This window comes from Bidens hawaiensis, unplaced genomic scaffold (assembly GCF_021521415.1).
Source record: "Bidens hawaiensis isolate Kalapana, Puna unplaced genomic scaffold, B.hawaiensis_p1.1 tig00023992_1, whole genome shotgun sequence".
Taxonomy (NCBI): domain Eukaryota; kingdom Viridiplantae; phylum Streptophyta; class Magnoliopsida; order Asterales; family Asteraceae; genus Bidens; species Bidens hawaiensis.
The window spans coordinates 230,344-251,787 of record NW_027493772.1 but is presented as its reverse complement, the minus strand read 5'-3'; the positions used below and the strand labels follow the sequence as shown (position 1 = coordinate 251,787).

Here is a 21,444-nt window from a genome sequence, read left to right as displayed (position 1 = left end):
TTATAGTTTTATCATTGAAATCGGGTACTCACCTTGTCTTCTACTATTGATCTTGTGAATGCTTTCCTACAGAAGTGTTATATTGTTAATTTCTCAATAAGAAAGCCAGCTTGATTTGATAGAAATTGTTGGGCCAGATTATTTTTGCAATCATATAACAAAATCTATCATCTAATGTACCTAATGTTTTTTTTTTTACAACATGCATGAATCTATTAATCAATAAATAATCACCAAGTTCTTATTAGGTTTCAATCGACTTGTATGCAATTATATTAGTAACTATGATAAATCTACTATTCGAATCTAGAAGTAGCTCATGAAGAGAGAATAAAGTTGTTGTTTACGTAGTTATACAACACTTAATTTTTCAGTGAACTGTGATTCACTTTCAGATTGAAACAATTCGATGGTAAATACGGATTTCAATCAGATAAGGGTAAGAGAGCTTTTCAATAATGAATATGTGTCAATTATATCTTTATTTTGAACCCTAAATAAGACCAATATTCACGTATTCAGTTTTTGGCTAAAAATGCTTCAAACTTTTGGGTCGGGTTTTGAGAGAAAACTGGTCTTTAACATCCTATTTCATGTAAAACTTTAGAATTTACAAAATCAAAATGATCCATTTAAAAGATTAAAAAATTTCAAAATTTTAAAGCTTACAAAATCTATAAAATTTACAATATCAGATTAATTTACAACATTTTCAGCTTAACCCCAGCCAGGGGCTCAGCCGCCCGGACCCCGCTCCTAGTAATATTGTGCCCTTAACTTTTCATTTCATGTACTTCTTAAAGCATCCACTACGGGCACCATTTCCCTAGGTCTGGATGATGTGTCATTGCAGCAAACAACATCATCACATACTTTACAGTTGTAGAGCCAAGTTTGCCTTGAGAAGTTTGTTGTTGCAAACTTGCAACAAACGGATGATGTGTTAACGTTCCTCACATTGCACACACACACACACACACACATATATATATATATTATATACACATATAATACTATTTAATGGGGTTTGTGTAGGTTTCTTGTTGCGGAAGAAAGTTGAGTTTTTAAGAAAAGTTTAAAATGTGATGTGGCTATGATGTGGTAGTTTGTGTTAGTTTGTTGTTGTAGATGCTCTTAGAGAGTGTACCAAAAACATTTAGGTGGTGAGTTACGTTCTTGTGACCCCAATTATATCATAAGATAAAAATCGGATGGGTGACGCCACAGAAATGTTTACAGCTACCATTTGTTTTATATATATGAAATATGTATGGCATAAAACTCAATTGTGTTCTTTGGTAAGTTGGCACCTTGTGCTTTCCATAAGTCTTAATTGTTCTTGTTTTAATTTAATCCTAGTAGTCTTGCAGTCGTTATTTAATCTTAACAGAAGGGTGGGTATGTAATTGTACAAACATATATATTGTAACCTTTATGTCTTAATCATTGGTTACGGTGAATAACTTAATTTATCCCTACTCATATAGAAACAGACAACAATAGGTTCTGAGATAGCAAGTTCCTCTCTTCATATATATCACTCATTTTCTTCACAAGACCCTATGATTAGTAGCTTGTCGATATTAATCAATCATGGGATCGAAAGAGGATCGAAGAGCAGCTTTATATCAGAAGATCAGAGAGCTTCGTTCGGTTATCCATTCCAATGCTGTAAACTCCCCATGATTAGTACATTAAAAGAACAAAATTCTGAATACATTTCTTGGCTCTAATACTTGTCTATGAATTAAGTATGAAGTATAAGTATGTCAAGATTTATTTGCCCAAGGTTTTATTATCTCTTTCAGGTACACAAAACATCAATTGTTGTAGAAGCGGCAAAGTATATCGAAGAACTCGAGGAGAAGGTAGAAAAATTGCATAAAGATATAGCAAGTTCGAGTGAAGCTACTTCAATACCTATGGTAACTTCTATTTTCTTTTCCAACACAAAATTAATGTGATTATACTTGATGTTGCTTTTAATGAGAGTATTAGAAAGCCACAGTCGAAACCCTAGATAAGGGTTTTCGAATTAACGTGTTCTCTGAAGAGGAGTGCCCTGGTCTGCTTGTTTCTATACTCGAAGCATTTGAAGAGCTTGGACTTGATGTGCGTGATGCTAACGTCTCTTGTTCGAATAAGTTCCATCTCCAAGCAATATGCGAGGTAAGAGATCGAATGCTTTGATGTGTATTATAATTTTGTTTTCACCCGAACCCGTACTATACATAAAAAGCCATAGATTATCTTTTAAACTTGTGTATCAAGTTTTTCTTCATCCCTCTTATAAACAACAAGCCACAATTTTTTTTCATATCAAACTTTTTTAAAATGTACAAATCAACTCTAGCAATATAAATGGTTTAAAAAGCGAGTAGGCAAGTTTTTATTCAATTTTGTTACTCTATTCCATTTGGTATTTTTATAAATATATATTTACTTATTCTAGAATGAGGGACATGTTGATGACATAGATGCCATGGTTGTGAAACGAGCCATTTTGAAAGCGATCAAACACTGGAGTGACAACAACGGCGAAGATTAAGATTTAAGAGCAAATCTGTGTAGACATAAAACCTCTCCACAATAAAATAAATTCCTTGAAGGTGTTAGGGTGAGTATTGCAGATGATTGTACTCATCAAACAATAAAGATCATTATTTGGTTCTAAAAATCAATTTCTAATACGAAATAGATTACCTGCTTGTTGCTTTCGCTCTCTTGTTTTGTTTCAGGAAATATAATAATATGTTAATTAGTTAATATAAATCATGTCTTACAATGAGCATAGACGTTGCTCCAATCTGAGTATTAAGATTACAATTGAACAAGATGATTAGACCATCTACGAAAACTAATGCTTCTAATTACAAGCATTGACATATTTTAGACAATTTGACCACAAATGACCAAGACCAAACAACCTTCAAGATTTATCACATTGACCAAAATTAACTTATCTAATAAAGTCATTTGAATAATAGTAATACATTGTCTCTCTTAATTTAACTTGAATTCATCCCATTGTTTGTTGTACTAAACTTGCATTTCACATATTAAGAATTTCTTGTACCAATGATGCTTTCTTTATGATGTTGGCCCAGACTCTCATGGTGAAGCAGGAACAAGACGGAATTTGATTACTTCCCACGCAAATGACTCTTGTTATTAAACTCACAAAACTCGGCACACAACTAAACTTATTACAATTATAACGTCATATATATACTAACCCAATACAAATCGTAACATAATCAAACTCGGTTTAAATTAACGAATAAAACTAGACATAAACCTAATCAGTCAAACTTCTATCACATGATCAGTTCTATAGATAATATAAAAAGATGCATCAATATTGTAATTTGAGTGTATGATCAGTAACTACTGATCCAAGACACATCACTAGCAGTGGCGGACCCAGGATTTTTTGCCAATAGGGTCCCATATTTTCGGTGTTCAAATTTTTCGGGTCGGTCGTTGTTCAGGTCGGGTCGAGGAGAAGAACATAATAAAAAACAATATTATAATAAAACTTTCTTTTCAATCATCACTACCTGAACGGGTCAAAATGGGTCGGGTTGACACATAAACACTTTGTTTTCCCTTTCTTAAACATTTTTGAGATAGAACCTAGATCCACCCTTTCATAAGCATGTGTTGAAAACCATTAACTTAAACTAGTGAAAAATAAAACTGATATTTTAAAGTGTTTGAATGTTTCTAAAGAAAACCATGCATAAAGTTGAAAACAATGATATGTATTTTAGAGGTGTTTGAATGTTTCCAAAGTTATCATTGCAACATTAGCAATCAAATGATTGATTAACACTAAAAATTAACACAAAAAACCAAAAACTGAGCCTTGTAAGACTTGAACCCATGACCTTTCAAAGATAAAACAAGGGACTTTCCAACAGACCACATCAACATTAATAGTATGGGTTCCAAGTATTAAATCTTATGGGGTCCTCAAAAAACTTAATATACCGCTTCTAATAAATTTTTAAAAAACATTGGTGTCCCGGGACCCCGATCCACACTATGTGGGTCCGCCCCTGATCACTAGTTTCAGTTATAACAAACGACACAGCACTATTATTGCCGTTGATTTTAGGATTTTATTTTCCAAAAGTATTTAAAGGTTTACTGTTAAACTAAGATTTCATTTTCTTTTTTATTTAAAAAAAATAAGTATTTGATTAAGAAGTTCTTGTCTAAAAAAACCTTGACTAGACAGTATTAGGACATGTGGCATAATCTCGCTGGCTAAATTCGTCAAGCAAATGACTAATTAAAAGGAGTTGAAACGCCGTGATTTGGCGTGGACATTTTTGGAAATTGTTGGTGGTGGACATTTTGTTAATGTTGACCGGTACAATGGAGATTTTAGTCATGGGTTAATAGCTCTTGATCAGCATTACTAATAGTACTTTTCCTTACTGGAAAGGTTATAAATTACTACCTAGCATGACAAATTGGTGTTTTGTGTCTTTGGTATGTAGAAATGGCCGGAAGATGAGGAGTTAAGCGTGACAGAGGTTGTACGAATGTCGGTGTTATGTTGAATCTGAGCATGTTAGAGTTGCCATTGTGCTAAGAACACCAATTCCACATTCCCACCACACGGCAAAAATTATCTCCTATAATTCATTCCCCTTCACGAATCTAGACATTCTCGAACTCTGTTGGTAACCCTTGAAGCTAAACTGCTTTCACATGCTCATCACCTTATTAGTACTATATAAGACTCATACATGACATGAACATCTCGTTTTTTAGCCGTCTAAATTTGTCCCTGGCCAATCTATTTTTCACTAACATCCTCATCAACAAATTTCCCATATTTCACGGGACCTTGTATCGTCTTTATACTCTTTATACTGATGTTCGATAATCATAGCCTTCCCCATGGGTAGGTTGCTGGTTATTTGATCAGCCACGGGAAACTACAATGAGAGGCAGAAAATTTCTAGGATCGCTCAAAGACAGTGAACTAATCATACCACTCTTGGTATAAAGAACAAACTTTCTTTGGGATATTATGAAAAACTCAAGTACTTAACAATTAATGATTTAATGAAAAATGATGAAAAATGAACTGAACAAGCACTCAAACTTTCTTAGGATTTAGGAATATGGTAAAAAGAAAAAACTCAACTACTTAACAATGAAATGAAAGGTTTACTCCAGCGTTCGGAGCCTATATAGACTCGGAACAATGTGCAAGAAATGAAAGACTGAATAGTTCAATACTTCAATTACTTAGGCTGAGATACTCGTCCATGATCCCTTCAAAGATAAACAGGTGCGCAGACTCCTTTAACTTTATTGATATTGCAGGTGCATGAGAGTAATAAAACATCTTTCAATAACAACATTGTGTAAAAAGTTGCAACAAATGTCATAGTTGTGTGTACTTTTGTGGTGTAAGTATTTCGGGCCTTGCCATTCCAGTCTTGGCTAGGTGGTAAGGACAATTGTTTTTCAGAGTAAATACCAAAGTTCATAGACATGTGAGTTTATTTTTTGTTGGAATAGTTTAAGAGTAAATGAGTGAGCATGTAGATGTTAAAAAAAAGTATTTTGGGACCTTGTAAATAGATGTCAAAGTGGATTTATTGTATGTACTTTTGTGGCATAAGTGACCAACCGATATATATGCCAATATTGATATAAACAATGATAACTCAATCCATAGATTTATAGAAAAGCTAGGAGCTTTAAATCGTGAAAAGGATGGGAGCAATAATCAAACGTTAGATATATTAATTGCCACCGAAATTTTATTCGGCATATATAGAAAGAACAAATTATTGCTCACTGTATCATACTGGAAAATACAAAAACAGTATGTTTTATGTACCTACTCTTCGACTAAATGTATTTATTTTAATATGTTGATATATTTTCTATCAATATAGTAATATATTTTCGTATGCTAATACTTTATATTAAATCAACTTGTGAAATAATGATATTGACCAGTTTTAAGGACCAATAAGGCGTGCCATCACCGAATACTAAGAATATTTTTTAATTAAACATGCAAGCAAAAATACAACTTGAGTCACATGCAAGTGAATCTGGCATGATGGTTACAGGCCACAAAATTCTAGAACTGTCACCTTTAAATATGGCGCTGATGTGACTGCACATCAAATAGATCATGACGACGTGTTTGAGAAATATTCGAAACCAATGTGTTTGCGCATCAAAAACCATCAAAAACGTCTGACGACGTGTTTGCCAACCAAAAACAATTTGACGACGTGTTTGCGGACCAAAATCTTATAATTGTTCGTCTCCACTCCCATCTCTTGTTCTCTTTCTCTCCTTCCAACAGGAAAGAAGTCTGGATGAAGCACCGCTAGTCACTTTGTGATTTTCCAGACTTCTTTATTTTCTTTTGTGTGTTCTTTCATTGGCGCCTTCCAGCTGGTATGTTGTGATTGGGTGCTCAAATGTGTCAAGAAGACTAGTAAACAATTCATGAAGACCAATTTAGATTAGGACATTACGGGAATTTCAAGGATTTGAACACTTTTGGATTTCTCACATAAAAAGGGAAATTTTGGGAATTTTCCCTTAATATTTTGACGTTAGAGACATGTCACTAACTATATCATGCTTTCAAATGTAGTACTGATGTCCTCATATATTAATTCAATGTTAGTATTCGAACTACATGGCATCATTTTTATGGTTTTCTTCTAGAACTTTTTAACCGGGGTGGCGTTTCATTTTGTTTCAAGTTAATTTTTTTTCAAAAAGTAAGAAAAGTAAATAAATAAAAATCAGTAGGCACGTACTACAAATGAACTTATAAAACGTTTTAGTAAATTTACTTATAGAATCATTAAATTGACGTTTTGTGATTTGTTCTAATGAAAGGATTTGGAGAGATTATAACCGATAATGGTGGCAATGGCTAGGAGAAACATTAACTATATATAGGTCGGTTTTATGTCAAATATTTGGAGAACAAGAAAAAACCGCGGAGCATATATTTATCTCATATCGGTTCATTCAAGATGTTTGGCCGCGGAGCATATATTTATCTCATGTCGGTTCATTCAAGATGTTTGGCAAACAATATCGGTGTGGTGTGGTGTGGATCATTCTTGATATATACATTTTGTGTATAAGATTTATTGAACCTTTTTAAGTTTATGTAAGATGAAAAAAAAAGACATCATACGGTTGGTCTCATCAGACTAAGTAGCATATGGGAAGCTAGAAACGAGACGGTGTTTAACGTGAGGCCATCACAGCTATCAAATGTGGGTGGGGGAGATAATGTCACTTGGCTTTCTATGGGTGAAGAATCAAACAAGACGGACTAGTTTATCTTAAGAGATTTGAAGTTTATTAATTTGTAATCATGTGCAAATGCTTAAGTGATTGTCTAATAAGAATAAAAATTGAGTTTCGGTGCCGCTAAGCCTCTACTAGGCCAAGTGAAGAAACTTAACGATCGACGTGTTTATGTTTTCTTTAAATTTGATAATTAAACGGTTATATGCGTCGATTCACTACTACAATGCCCAGAATCGACAACGGTCGATTTTTAACAACGCTTGGGTTTTATCAACCTTTCTGCTTACTTACGATACCATAACTAGCGTAATTAAAACCAAACGAATTCGCATTGACTCACCGTCGCAGCGCCCGGACTGACAACGCTTAAGTTTTATCGACTCATTGCCACAATGGTCGGGATCGACAACTCTCATGTTTTATCAACTCCCGGGTTTTTTCGATCGAATCAACATCGTTTTAACTAGTTCATATTTTAATATGTAATCTTTTTATAAGGTACTTGATGAATTTATTTGTTGGGTTTTAACGCTTGTATTTTACCAATTTTGTTTATACGGTAACGTGACAAATGTAAACGAAAACGTCCGAACACACGTCGACTCACCTCAGCAACACTCGGACCTACAACGCTTGGATTTTACCAATTTTGTTTATACGGTAACGTCACAAATGTAACCGAAAACGTCTGAATACACGTCGACTCACCGCCTCAACACTCGGGACCTACAATGCTCGGGTTTTACCGACCATATAAATGCCGTTTAAAATGTTTTAACTTTTTTTATGTTAATCAACATTAGTGCACCACTACAAAGCAATGAGTAAATAAGCATATCCGATCTGTCTGACACAATACACCGGATAAAACACTAGTTTAGAATAATCGGTGGTTATAAAGTCGGTCATATTGACCGTTTCATGTATATATATACAATTTAATTGGTCGTTTAAAAAATTTAAAAAGAATTATCCCATAAATATACTAAAGTCAACTGGAATACTTGTGCGTCTCCATCACATTGTCAACCATGTTTATTGGAAGGTTCTTTTAACAAACAAAATACTAAGCTTTTGTCGTTTAATTGTTCACAATTTGTTAACCACGTGTTTTACAAAGTAGGTTGCGTTGACTTGAGGGGCAGGTTTGTAGAACTCGGGCGATGGAAACTAAAGCGTTGTGTTAATAAATCAACACGAATTCGGCCGGCTATGGTTACGTGTGTTTTTATATCAAAAATTAATACCAAATATAAAACAAATAAATTATAAAAATCAAGACATGCTCTTCTAATGACACATAGAATTACATTTGCAAATATAATTAGCCAAACATTTAACTCAATTTACGTCGACTATTCAACCTATTTGTTATACAAAAAATTAAAAAAGAATCAGTCAACTAAAATTTAGAAAATGAATTGATAAACAAAATAATAATATAAAAGGCATCGATAAAAACTAAAAAGGTAAAAAGAATAGATGAATTTGAAAAGTTAGATACCATACATGCACCGCGAATTATAACCTACTACATTAAACTATATAAATATTAAAGTTAGTAATAAATAATAATTGTCTGTTTTCTTGTCCACCACTACAAGACTTGTATACATCGTCCAATAGATTTGTTTACTCTTTTTAACGGTTATTTTGATAGTTGATGGGCTACTATCCACTGATCGCATATGAAGGAGACACCAAACCTTTTATTTTATTTTTTTTTTAACGGACAACAAATATAATTACCTAACTATTTCATACAGGATAACCCAATAGCAAAATGTCACCATCAGCTGACTCAACTTAGCCGTACGGAGCCCTTAAACGTCTCTAAATTATCTTTAGTACCGGAGTAAATTTACCCATTTGAAGGTCTACTGATAGTAAAACTCGGACACACTCAATAAATTTATTATCATACAAATTTCTCTCTTTTATTATTTTATTAATAATTAATAATAAATACATGATGACGCATTTCAAATAATTTTTTAATATAATATAAACTCTTGTCGGTTTAATAAAGTATTTAAGTCAATAAACATTAACTTTCTGTACATTATAATATAGTAAAAGCTGGATATCGCTTTTCGTTTATTTATTGGAGAATATTATTAAGAAGTACCATGAATATTCGAGGATTTTACACTATTAATGTCTGAATCACACTGACACACTACAAACGCGTTGTTGATATAAAGGCAAATTAACTATGAAAATTGTTATAGGATGTTCATATAAATATCCAGATCACCAAATGATCTAGCTGCATACCTTGTTGGGCCTGGTTTGATCGTTTCAAAGATAGACAATGTTTTTTGGTGCCGGATTCTTAGTGGAGCTGTTTCTCTATCCCCGGGGGAGTAAACGTAAGGCTTATCACCATCACATTCTTCTTAGGCTACCATTAGTGTTGCTATTAATGAGGTCTAAGTAAATACGTTTGTTTAATAATCGCCATTTACGCATACATATGCGGATCTAAGATTCTTCTTTCTTGATGTCATTGATCACTACAACAAACGCATACATAAAAATAGTAGAATTGCTTAGCAAAAGACAGACTAACAAGTTACCAGACTCAGATAACTATTTGGTTGTCAAGTAATTCTAAATTGTATATGTTAGCATATATAGCCTAGAAATGCACAACCAACTCTTATTATTTGACAACCAAGTATTGGAGTCTGGTTTCTTAACCGGGTCTATAACTAATAAAATCTGTTTTTTTACAAAGCAAATCAACTCTATTTCATCATTTTCACTTATGAAACTTAACCAAAGACGAAAATTTATTCCGTTTTAACGGTTTAATCAATATATGAATTTATATATTTTACCCTATAAAACTTAGAAAATGGCAAAAGAAGACTACCAAGGAATAGAGACCGTGTAATGGAGGAGTAGGTGATTGATTGATACTTGTATATTGTTTATACAACCTCACCATTGACTTAGTATCTTTCACATTCCCTCTACGTACCAACAATATCCCTATATATAGATGATGCATAAGCACTTCATATTCACAACTAACACTTCATTCTCCAAATCTATCACTTGTTAAAATTGCATACGCATGGCTTTATCAACCTTTCTTTCGTTGTTTAAGCTTTCAACTTTTCTGTTATGTTTATTGATTCTTTCTGGAACCACTTCTGGTCAACTATCTGCCAATTTCTATGCTAGAACGTGCCCAAATTTCCGTTCTATTATAACAAGAGCTGTGAATACAGCCGTGTCAAATGAAGCTCGCATGGGAGCCTCGTTGCTTCGTCTTCATTTCCATGATTGCTTTGTTAATGCAAGTCTCGAACCTTTTAACTCCACTCTTCCTTAGTTTTTACTCAAAGTAAAATCTTAAAATTATTTGCATTTATGCACACTTATAAATCTAACAAGCTTATACACATTTTTTAGTAGAAATAAATTAATAAAGGTTTATACACTTTTGCATGCCAACTATTGGCTGGGACCCAATCCTATTGGGTTGGTTGCTTACTTAATATTTAATTGGAGAATGTTGTTTCGAAGTTATATTTGACTTTGAATACATTATTGTCTTCTATCACGGTGTTTGCTTGTTGACTTTGAAATGTCATGTATGTCTATCAATGATTGAATTTAGTATCAACGTCATTACTGGCTTTTCTAACTTATTATATCCACAATACTTATTGATACACGTGACCAAAAGACACTTGTTTTGATATAATTTCTTTTTATTAAGCCGAAAATAAGAGTTATTTTTTTTACAGGGATGTGATGCTTCGGTGTTATTGGACGACATGGCAAATTTTACAGGAGAAAAAACAGCAGGTCCAAATAGCAATTCAATTAGAGGATTCGACGTCATTGATACTATTAAAACACAACTGGAGAGCCGGTGCCCTGGTGCTGTTTCTTGTGCTGATATATTATCTGCGGCTGCTAGAGATTCTGTTGTCGCTGTAAGTTAAATTAAATAAAAAACGAAAAAATTTCAAACAGTTCAGATTTGTTATTTAAATATATTTTATTAATTTTTTTTAACTTTCAGCTTGGTGGGCCTGGTTGGAATGTGCAATTTGGAAGAAGAGACTCAACAACAGCCAGCTTAAGCACTGCAAATTCTAACCTTCCAGCACCAACTTCGAGTCTTAGTGCACTAATCTCATCATTTTCAAATCAAGGTTTTACTGCTAATGAAATGATAGCTCTTTCAGGTGAGTAACTTTATAGATGAACTTTTTAAAATCCTACAATTGGCCAACTGATGACTTCAATATTCATTACCGTGTGTATATATGCAGGAGCTCATACAATTGGTCAAGCAAGATGCACGACGTTTCGTACTCGTCTCTACAATGATAACAACATAAACGCATCTTTTGCGACGTCTTTAAGACCAAATTGTCCTTCGAGTGGTGGTGACAACAATCTTTCACCACTAGATTCTTCCGCTACACCTTTCGACAATAGATACTTTAGTGATTTGATTAACCAAAGGGGGTTATTGCATTCAGACCAAGAGTTGTTCAATGGAGGTTCCGCTGATGCGCAGGTGAGGACTTATAGTTCGAGCCAAAGTACTTTCTTCCGTGACTTTGCAAGTGCAATGGTGAAGATGAGCAACCTTAGCCCTTTAACCGGCTCAAGCGGTCAAGTTAGGACCAATTGCAGAAGAACAAATTAACCTCAAGTCGTTTGAGAAGCTTAAATACAATTAGTGGTTCAACAAATAATATTTTTCTTTTTAACTTTCATATGTTTTGTTGTTGTCTTGCGAATCATTGAAGTTGTAATTTGTGCAAGTTGTTAAAATTAATGGTCTTTTTGCATACTTTTGTGAGTTTTCTTTCAATTTGTTTGAATGTTTATTGAAAGAATGATACAATATTACATTTTAGTTGTGGACATAAAACTCATGATTCAACGGTTTAAAGGCTAATGGACTTCAACTTGACATTAGCATCTTTACAGTTGCATCCCACAAGCCAAGGTGTGTAATTACTAGGGATAAGATTTCTTTTTCCAGAATATCGTTACCATACCGATACCATATTGGTACCGAACCTATACATATAGTACGATATTCAGTACCCATCAATATCACCATGAACTGAATGAGGAGTCGTCGTTACAATTTTGGATTTTTATGGGAACTAACGTATGTGACCGGTTAGATCCCCTAAAGAAACAAATTGTCACTACCATGTCGAGCATCATGGTTTTTCACCAATGATTCCATTAACAGACACAAAGATTCGCAAAAATAGTCACAAGTTCTCGGGTTCATAGCTCCATTTCGTGCATTTTCGAAAGTGTTCATGACAAGAAACTATACAACTTCATAAATGGTGTATTGACGCCGATAAATCCTATACCCATCGTCTACAATTATTATTATATATATATGATAAAAGACAAGTTTGGCGATGCAACCACCCACGTGGCCTCACGTGGTTGGTCAACATTTTTTTTGTTTTTAATTTACGTAAGTTGAGCTCGTTTTCGTAAAACGTGAGTTTTTTTTCCGTTAATGCCTTCAAATGATTCCAGCTGAATTTGCGTCAGCTCATTGTCGCAACACGGTTTTTTCCACACGAGTTTTTTGTCCGTCAATTCCGGGCTAATTCGCGTCGGTTCGCAGCCACCACGCGCGTATATTTTTGGTTTTCGCCGGTTTTTTTTTATTTAAATATGTTAACTTGTTGTATTTTGGGGTGGGCGAATTAATTAATTACTGTAATTTCGATGTCGTAATCTAATACCGACCGAACACGCATCGGTTGACCACCACAACGCGTGGTTTTCTTTGTATGATTTAGTGCCGACAACTTCGATTCTGACCAAATTCGCATTAGTGCCGACAATTTCGATGTCGTAATCTAATACTCAACATGCGTTTTTTTACCGCGTTTTTTATCCATTGATTTTAGAATCAATGAATTCGTATTATTATTTATTTCGAAACTGCAATGCGCATGTTTTTTTTGTTTGCCACATTTTTTATATCTTAAATATATTAAATGGTTGTATTTATGTATGGGTGATTTTATGTTTTGCTTTACTTTTGGCGCCATAACCAACTTCCAACCAAAGTGTTGTCGATTTGCCAGCATAACATACAATTTTTGTTATGTCAATTTATTGTATTTGGGCATTAACAAAGTTTTTTTTTAGGTTTATTTCCAGTTTATTTCGTAACCCAACACCGATCAAATTAATCTAAACTCGCAGCCACACCACACGGTTTTGATAAGTTGTACGACTGTTAATAATATCAACTCGGTGCAACTCGCCAGGAATCTATCTAGCTTGCTACAAAATATGTCAAAATGTGATCTTTTAGTTGTAGCATATATGCTTAAATTTTTTGTAGTTATAAAAATAATTACTTTATTTATAAAATAATTATTCAAATTATAACTATGAAGCACTTACTCTAGTTACATTTTTTCATTTACAAAAATAATTACTCTAGTTAAAAATAATTAGACTAATTACTGAAACATAATTACTCTGCATATTAATCACAATTACTCTAGCAATTGTATGTTTACTTACAATATATTTGTCTCTTTTAGTCATTGACATCACACCATTAACAAACTAAGTTTCTTCAGTTTTTCTATTGATTTCACATGTTTATAAACAATATTCAATTTGCTCAATTGATTTGGCATGCACATCTGATTCAATTCAACTTCATATGCTATTGCCCGATTACCCGTATCATGCATGTTATTGAAATGGATCGAAGTCTATTATTTACATATTTTCCACTCTTATCATTTCTGATCATTTACATATAAAACAAAACAAATGCTTAATATTTATATAAGAAACTAGCGTGATCCACGTTAAAAACTGTATCATCAAGATATTCAAAATGCGAAAATATTTTTAACATTATAGTTTTAATATGATTATGAGACTATAAAGAAGTTCTAGTCAGTGTTTTAAACTTTAACAAACAATTTATTACATATAATTTGACATATTTGCCATTTATTAATTAATGGTAGCATCATATATTTGAATGATCAAATATTAAAACTGATATCAAAGGCTACCACCACTAGTCGTTGGATTTAAATTATTAAAATTTGGACAAAGTCACATTGTAACAAGTTGGCAGAAAGCAAATGACAAAAGTTAGTACGAGCATTTTGTTTGTCATAAGAAGCTTCCAACTGAACATGGCTATGTAATTTGACTTTGCTTTATATAATATATATGTTGGATTTATGTCGGGGCCGGAGGTCTTATGGAAGCAGTCTCTTTATGTCCATAGATAGAGCTAAGGTTTATCTATATCACACCATCCTCAAACACCACCAATAGTTTTTGTTATTTGTGAGATTTACAGTTGACTACGATTGTTATTGTTGTTACATGTTGGATTTGTAAAATGAGAAAATTAAGTTCAAACTGATAAGTATTTAAATGATCCCGTGCTTCCCGGCGGTTTCATATGCAAAAAGACTAAAGAATTATAGGAATCAAAAAACATGTCTAGAAATTTGGCTTAGCTATTAGATTATAATAAAAACACACTTGCAATCTAAAAAGGAGTGTGGTTTACCTAGTCAACACACCAGTTTCAAATACACTAATTTAATCAAATCAAATCACATTGTTCTTCTTCCCTTATCCATGCTAGTTCTTAGTAGCTTATACTTATACCCATGCTGATCGCGGCGTTGCAACGGTACTTGACGCTTAACATTTGACTATTTCCCTATCAATTGCCAAAGCAGAATGCCGGGTGTGGCTGGCTAATTCTGTCATCGAAGTATGTTGGATCCAAATCTCAAGTTCGAACTATATCAGCCACCTACACTTGACACTGTTGTCTATTATGACAGCATGAGTGTCATTTATCTTGCCAGTAATCCTGTACTCCATCCTAGCGAACATCATTATCTGTGGCCTTTCATGCGGACTATTTGATGATTTTCGGGACAATGTCAACATCCTGGAATTGCTTCGACTGAGAGGGTATGTTAGAATATGTCAAAATAATAATCAGAATTTTATATTAGCAAAGGATGTTTTGTATGTAAAATCCTATATATCCATTCAATCAAGAAAAATAGTTGAAAGAGAGTACGTTTAGCAGCATCCTTAAGGAATCAAACAAGTATATATTAGTTATGACTTATGATAACCCAAAACTTAAATAATTTATTTAGAGTAAAAAGATAAAAAATAATAATTACTTTATAGCAAAAAAGATAACAACTTTTGAATTTACTTCACACTTTAACGTATCTATGTTAAAAAATTACAGTATTTGATGCATAATTATATAGAACATTCGCTGTATTAACCGAAAACGCTATTTGATATGGCCATTACATGATTTTGTATGGTCTTTAGCGTGGGATGTTTTTTCCTATATAACTAATAACCATAATGCTATTTTGATATGGCCATCATGTACTTTGTTACTCGATTCCCCTCTTATGGACATAATTAGTATGAGATTCGCCTAACATGAATCACCCCCACTAATCGTTTTTTATTACTTGTTATCCAACCATTGTAATAAAGGGTTGCAAAATATCAATGATGTCTGATATCAAACAACTTTCTTCGAACATTGTGAAACTACTCTACCTAGTTCTCATCTTATTCAGGACCTATTTATCCAAAACGTGTGGACAATAGAGGCGACCGTTAGTTATAACTTGCAATCTTTTTTGTGCATAAAACGACGCGGAATTTACTTAAAAGGAACACGCTTTTTATATCTTTTTTTGTAGTTTACCTATTATAATGTAATTTACTTAAAAATTATTTACTTATATAAGAAAAAAAATAGTATTTCGGGTTTTTTTATGTTTTTTACTCAAAATAATATTAGTGTGATTTCTCGTCCACAGTTACTCGTTTATTATACGAATTTAATATATATAATATACAATTAAATACTAGAGAGCTTTTCTTTTTTAGTTGTCAATCTATTTTTCTTAACTATATATCAATGATTTAACCTTCGACCTCTCAAATTAATAAAGAAGATGTGCCTCATCATCTGGGTGTTCTTGGAGGATAAATATTGAATTGAATAGTTACTTAAAAACATTATGACACATTTAAATTACTTTTTTTATTTGGTATAAATATGTGTCTATGTAAACGAAATATTGCAGTACCAAGGGACGCATTATTTAAACGGTATATTTCATAACCAAGGGGTTGTACGTTCTAATCTCGCAAAGCACAGATTTGATGATTTTAGGATTTTAGAAATAGGAAACGTATAGAGTACAATGTGTGTATTCGTCAATAAAAAGGGTTAATTAATAAAGTATTAAGTCAACAAACGTTAACTGTGTATGACTGTATGTACAGGAAATTACTAATAGCTGGCGTATCACCTTTTTCATTCTTTTTATAATTGGAAATGATTATTAAGTAGTACAATGAAATAGACGTGCGAGTTTCAATATAGATATTTTGGAATAAGTCACCTTTTAAACGCGTTGCTGATGTAACGACAAACTATATGGACATTATTTAGCTAAAAAAAATTGTAACAGTCGGCCACTCGAATAACCAATATTGTCTGTTTTGCCCTTTAGGGCTAACGGATTTGTTTTCTTGTTGTCTAGGTGGAGATTTTCCAAGAGGTCATTTATCTTGTTACTACCTCACCTAAGCACGTTTAAGTGTTTAACTGTGAAGTTCTCCTCTCATCGACTAATATTAAGCCTAAAGCGGATTGGTGATTTAAGAAACATGGCCATTACTTGTGAACTTCGGATCCATCCTATCCACAAACAAAATGAGATTCGCCTAGAATGTTACAAAAAAAACCATTTTTTGCCATTTTGGGTAAGAGACTACAGTTGGTAGATGGTCGTGTTTATGGGTTAACATGTTAAATATATTTTTTTTCTTTCAACCCAAGCATGATTTAATACGAAAACCAAGTCACAAATATGTACTCAAATACGGCATGTGTATACGTATGCGCTATAATAACATGACCATTTACTCGATTTTTTGTTTTACATATTATTACTTTTAAATTCTAAATGTACATATGATTTTTTACCTTTCAACCAATTATGCTTAAACTATTTTTTAGAAAAACGCAAATAGTTTAAGTTAAATTGATTAAACGGTCAACCAAACAATTAACCCGTCGGATTGTCACGAACGCGAACTGTTAATTATTATGTGTTTAATCCTATATTGATCCAAACCAGTTTAGATAGTGTCACACCCCCATCTCAGACCTAAGAGTGTAATCGACAGTTGGTATCATGTTTGTAAATAAATCAGAGTAGCGGGTTATTAGCGGAAAGTCTTATAAAGCCATAAGGATCAAAATTATAAATATTTACATTATAAAAGACGAGATAAAAATCTCGTTTTAAGTTTACTTGTTTATGAGTTTTACAAAACCACCGTATTTTAATATTTAAACAAAATTATCCGAGCCATCGGATTCTTGAGCTTCTTCGTCTTCACAAGCTCTAATCTTGATTACATGCAAAATGTTATAAAATACGTCAACAACGAATGCTGGTGAATATGCTGACACTAAAAATATTTTCTTTACTTAATCACCCCTCGAGACCACGTAAGCCTCGGCCCATCTTGGCTTAGGAATAATTAAGTTAAACAATCATTATAAACTTGAGTCTCTAGCTACAGTAGGTCACCTCAGCAAAACACCGCAGCTTTTCGCATAACTTAGTTACCATAAATATACACATGGTCAGTCTCACTTGGACGTAACTTAGGTCCGGCCCATCATGGCTGGAGGTCGTGACCAAGCGTGGCGCGATGTGCCCACCGCATTCCACATATGTAAGGATCCAGACAAACGTATACCACAGCCTGAGGGCTAGGCTTATACTCTTATTTACAATGTTTTTAGAGACACGTAGCCTCACGTAAAGGTTTACACATAACACGTTTGTTTTGAAAACAAGTTTATAAAAGTGGGGCGTATTCACATTTTCATTGGGATCGGCTTCCAACACCGTCCGTAAGTCTTTCCTTGCTATCTAGCACCAATAGTACGAGTATAACTTTTGTTAGTCGGATATACAATCCGGCTTAAGACCTTTAGTCTCGTTTATCTCGATGAACCTTTAGTTCGATTTTCTTTTACTTTAAAACCTTTAGTTAAAAAGTATTATTATAAACCTTTAGTTTATTTATAAAAACCCTACGCTTCTTCTTCTTTAAGAAAACGTATTCTTTTCTTTATTATTTAAGTATACTCATTATACTTAAATAATATATTTTATAACAAAGAATAATCATACACATATATATACTCATATTTATATTTCAATTTTCTTTTCCTTTATTTTCTTTGTTATATATTTCTTTGTTTATCGAGGTATCGAGAATAACCTCGACTTGGGGTATTAAACCTTTATAATATTTTATTATTATTTTATTCGGGCATCATGCCTAGCTTGGTTGGCTTAATAAACCTTACACACTCGGGCAACACTTCGACGTCTTTTTCTTTATCAACACACGCTTGATCAACCATTTGCTTGGACACAGGAATTGAACACCAACACTTCGCGGTACGTACTTCGAGATGGTCGTCGGGACGTCACACCAATATTATTTCCTTGCTTATAACATCGTCGGAAGGTGGCATGATTATCGAGGTATTGGGCACGGAAAACGAGGAATCGGGCACGCAAAACGAGGTAGATCGAGTGCACGCTTTTCAAGGTCTAGAGATAAGTTAGAGAGAGAGTAATGTGTGTGTTTTGAGGTGTGATGGGAATGAATCCCGTGGCTGCTATTTATAGACTTGATTTTGGTTCCCATCGCGCTATGCGATGGGTCCCTTGGCAAGCCCATCGCGTAGTGCGATGTAGGCTTGCTGAATCACAGAGTAGACCTGCCACGAGGCGACACGTGGCAGGCACCGCGCCACGTGGCGGCAGATGGTGCCACCGTGGCACACGTGTCACAACGTGTCAGACACCCATCGCTATACGCGATGGGGCTCTCTTCTGATCAATCGCGTAGCGCGATGGGTCATAAAATCAGAATTTACATTTTAGACTCTGGAGTTTGGAAATTGACAGATTTGATCCCTTGACTTTGGTTTTTGGCATTTTTGGCTCAATATTTTCCGTGATGTTACAGATAGACTCAACCCAAACCATAATAATCAAGTTTAAAATATATATTCCTCACATAAATCTATGTGAGCATCACTAGTACAATATACATTCTATTCATAAACATAAACCACTAATTATAATTATGAGTAAAAATGATCGATATTTAATCTTCAGTTTTAGAATGGACAAAGTGGGTGAAAGACGGGGCTGGTACCGTATCGAACTGGCAGGAACACGTCCGCTTCCTTTCTTTGGAACCGATCACCCCCCCCCCCCGAGTAGTGGTGCACTGGTGGTGCTGAGCATACTAAAGCCTCGACGGTTATATGACCATTTTAACAGGTCAAACAAAAAATAACAATTAACTTTAATCTATTATATAACCTTAACCAATCCTTTTGACCGTCGAGGCTTCGCGCAACACATTCATTCTCTTTTAAAAAAAACAATGAACTTTAATTTAATGAGTCAACGGATCCGCCCCCATAAAAAGAAGGATAAACAATGGGAAAAAGAAGTCGAAACCATGGTCTGAGCTTGAAGATGTCTCGTTAGCTGGGGCTTGGTGCACAATATCAGAGGACTCGAATGATGAGAAAAAAAAACTCGACTCGTTTTGGAAAACCATCCTTGGTCAATCTGCCACGTAACTTGGTTCAACTGAACGCACTGCTCATCAAGTTAATTTAAGGTGGAAAATTTTGCTCAAAATAGTAAATAAATTCAGTTGTATTTTCAACAAATGGTTGCCGCCGAGTATAGGAAGGAACACACAGTTGTCGAAGAAGTGGTCAAGACAAGAATAATATATTTTTGTCGTTACTCGCCGAGTATAAAAAGGAACACAACAAAAAAAAAGTTTTCCTCGTGTAAAGGCGTGAGAGGTTTTAAGGACTCATATGAAATGCAGATCCATTCTAGAAATAGGAGCTGATATTTTGAATACGCAGTCGTCTAGACGAATGAATACATTGGATTCTACCATGTACACACAGTGGCGGATCCAGGAAATTTTCTCACAGGGGTCGGAAATTTTTTGTGTTTGTACACAACTGACCATCGCTATATAATATTTTTTGGTCGTGTTCGACCGTTCTGGTAGGCTTGATTTGCGTTGTTCATATATATAGGAAAAAATGATAATCAAACAAAACATCATATAACAAAAAAGAAAAGTATGAGAAACTTCATTATAAGTGCATAACTATTGTACAATATATCTAGTTTTTATCTCTACAAGTTTTCATTTTTTGAAATATAACCAAAACATCATCTAGCTTGACATTTATAATCAAGTTTTTCTCAATAAAATAAATAAAACCATCATTTAAATTCTCATCACCCATCTGAAGATACAAATTGGAGTTCAAATACATCGCCGAAAAACAAATTTCAATGCTTACAGCTGCTACGGGTAATAATGATACGAGAGCTAACTTCAATCAACGAATCAACAACACACCAATGCAAATGTAATAAGTGAACAAAATACTGTATAACCAAAACATATTTTTTTTAGATTAAAACACTTAATCTGTTGAATTCACCTGACATACTACTTCCAGTCTTCCACCATCATAATCCTTTTTTTTAATTAGCTTAAATGTAGATTATGTTGGAAGTTTGAGACTTTGTGCTAAAAATTGAGTATAAATTAATTGAACATTTGAGCTTAAATTTGTATATAAATTGTTTCCTATTAAACTCAAAGTTAGTTGGTATATTATTTATATACATTTATATAATTATAGTTGTAAATATGTAAATTTATTTTTAATAGGACCGGTCTCAAATTTCATGGGGCCCTCTCGAAATTCCAAGGGGGTCGTTGTGTCGTTCTCGAAGTTACACAGGGGTCGGGGTCTAAATTATACAGGGGTCAGTCTATATTTTAACACGTATATATTGGTAAAAAGAAAATTTTCACATGGGTCGGCCGACCCCTCTACTCAAAGGGTAGGTACGCCACTACGTACACAAGTTCTTCTGACACCAAATATCAAACACTCGTATC

General features: G+C 33.8%; 3 protein-coding genes across 3 annotated transcripts in view; all 3 read left to right on the top strand.

The window, feature by feature from the left end:
• The first annotated feature begins 1,567 nt into the window (after positions 1-1,567).
• Positions 1,568-2,637, top strand: LOC143568446 (transcription factor bHLH61-like). The gene is made up of 4 exons (XM_077054602.1): positions 1,568-1,671; positions 1,809-1,925; positions 1,999-2,169; positions 2,453-2,637. Exons 1-4 carry the CDS (start codon positions 1,594-1,596, stop codon positions 2,546-2,548), a joined length of 462 nt encoding a protein of 153 aa, XP_076910717.1. The 5' UTR covers positions 1,568-1,593; the 3' UTR covers positions 2,549-2,637.
• Positions 2,638-10,246: 7,609 nt separating this feature from the next.
• The window catches only part of LOC143568452 (cationic peroxidase 1-like), a 32,147-nt gene continuing 20,949 nt past the window's right edge, over positions 10,247-21,444 (top strand). The window contains exon 1 of the mRNA XM_077054608.1: positions 10,247-10,630. Coding sequence (XP_076910723.1) covers positions 10,406-10,630 — 225 coding nt within the window. The 5' untranslated portion in view covers positions 10,247-10,405. The remainder of the gene's footprint in view (positions 10,631-21,444) is intronic.
• On the top strand, positions 10,770-12,001 carry LOC143568448 (cationic peroxidase 1-like). The gene is made up of 3 exons (XM_077054604.1): positions 10,770-11,276; positions 11,366-11,531; positions 11,619-12,001. Exons 1-3 carry the CDS (start codon positions 11,115-11,117, stop codon positions 11,999-12,001), a joined length of 711 nt encoding a protein of 236 aa, XP_076910719.1. The 5' UTR covers positions 10,770-11,114.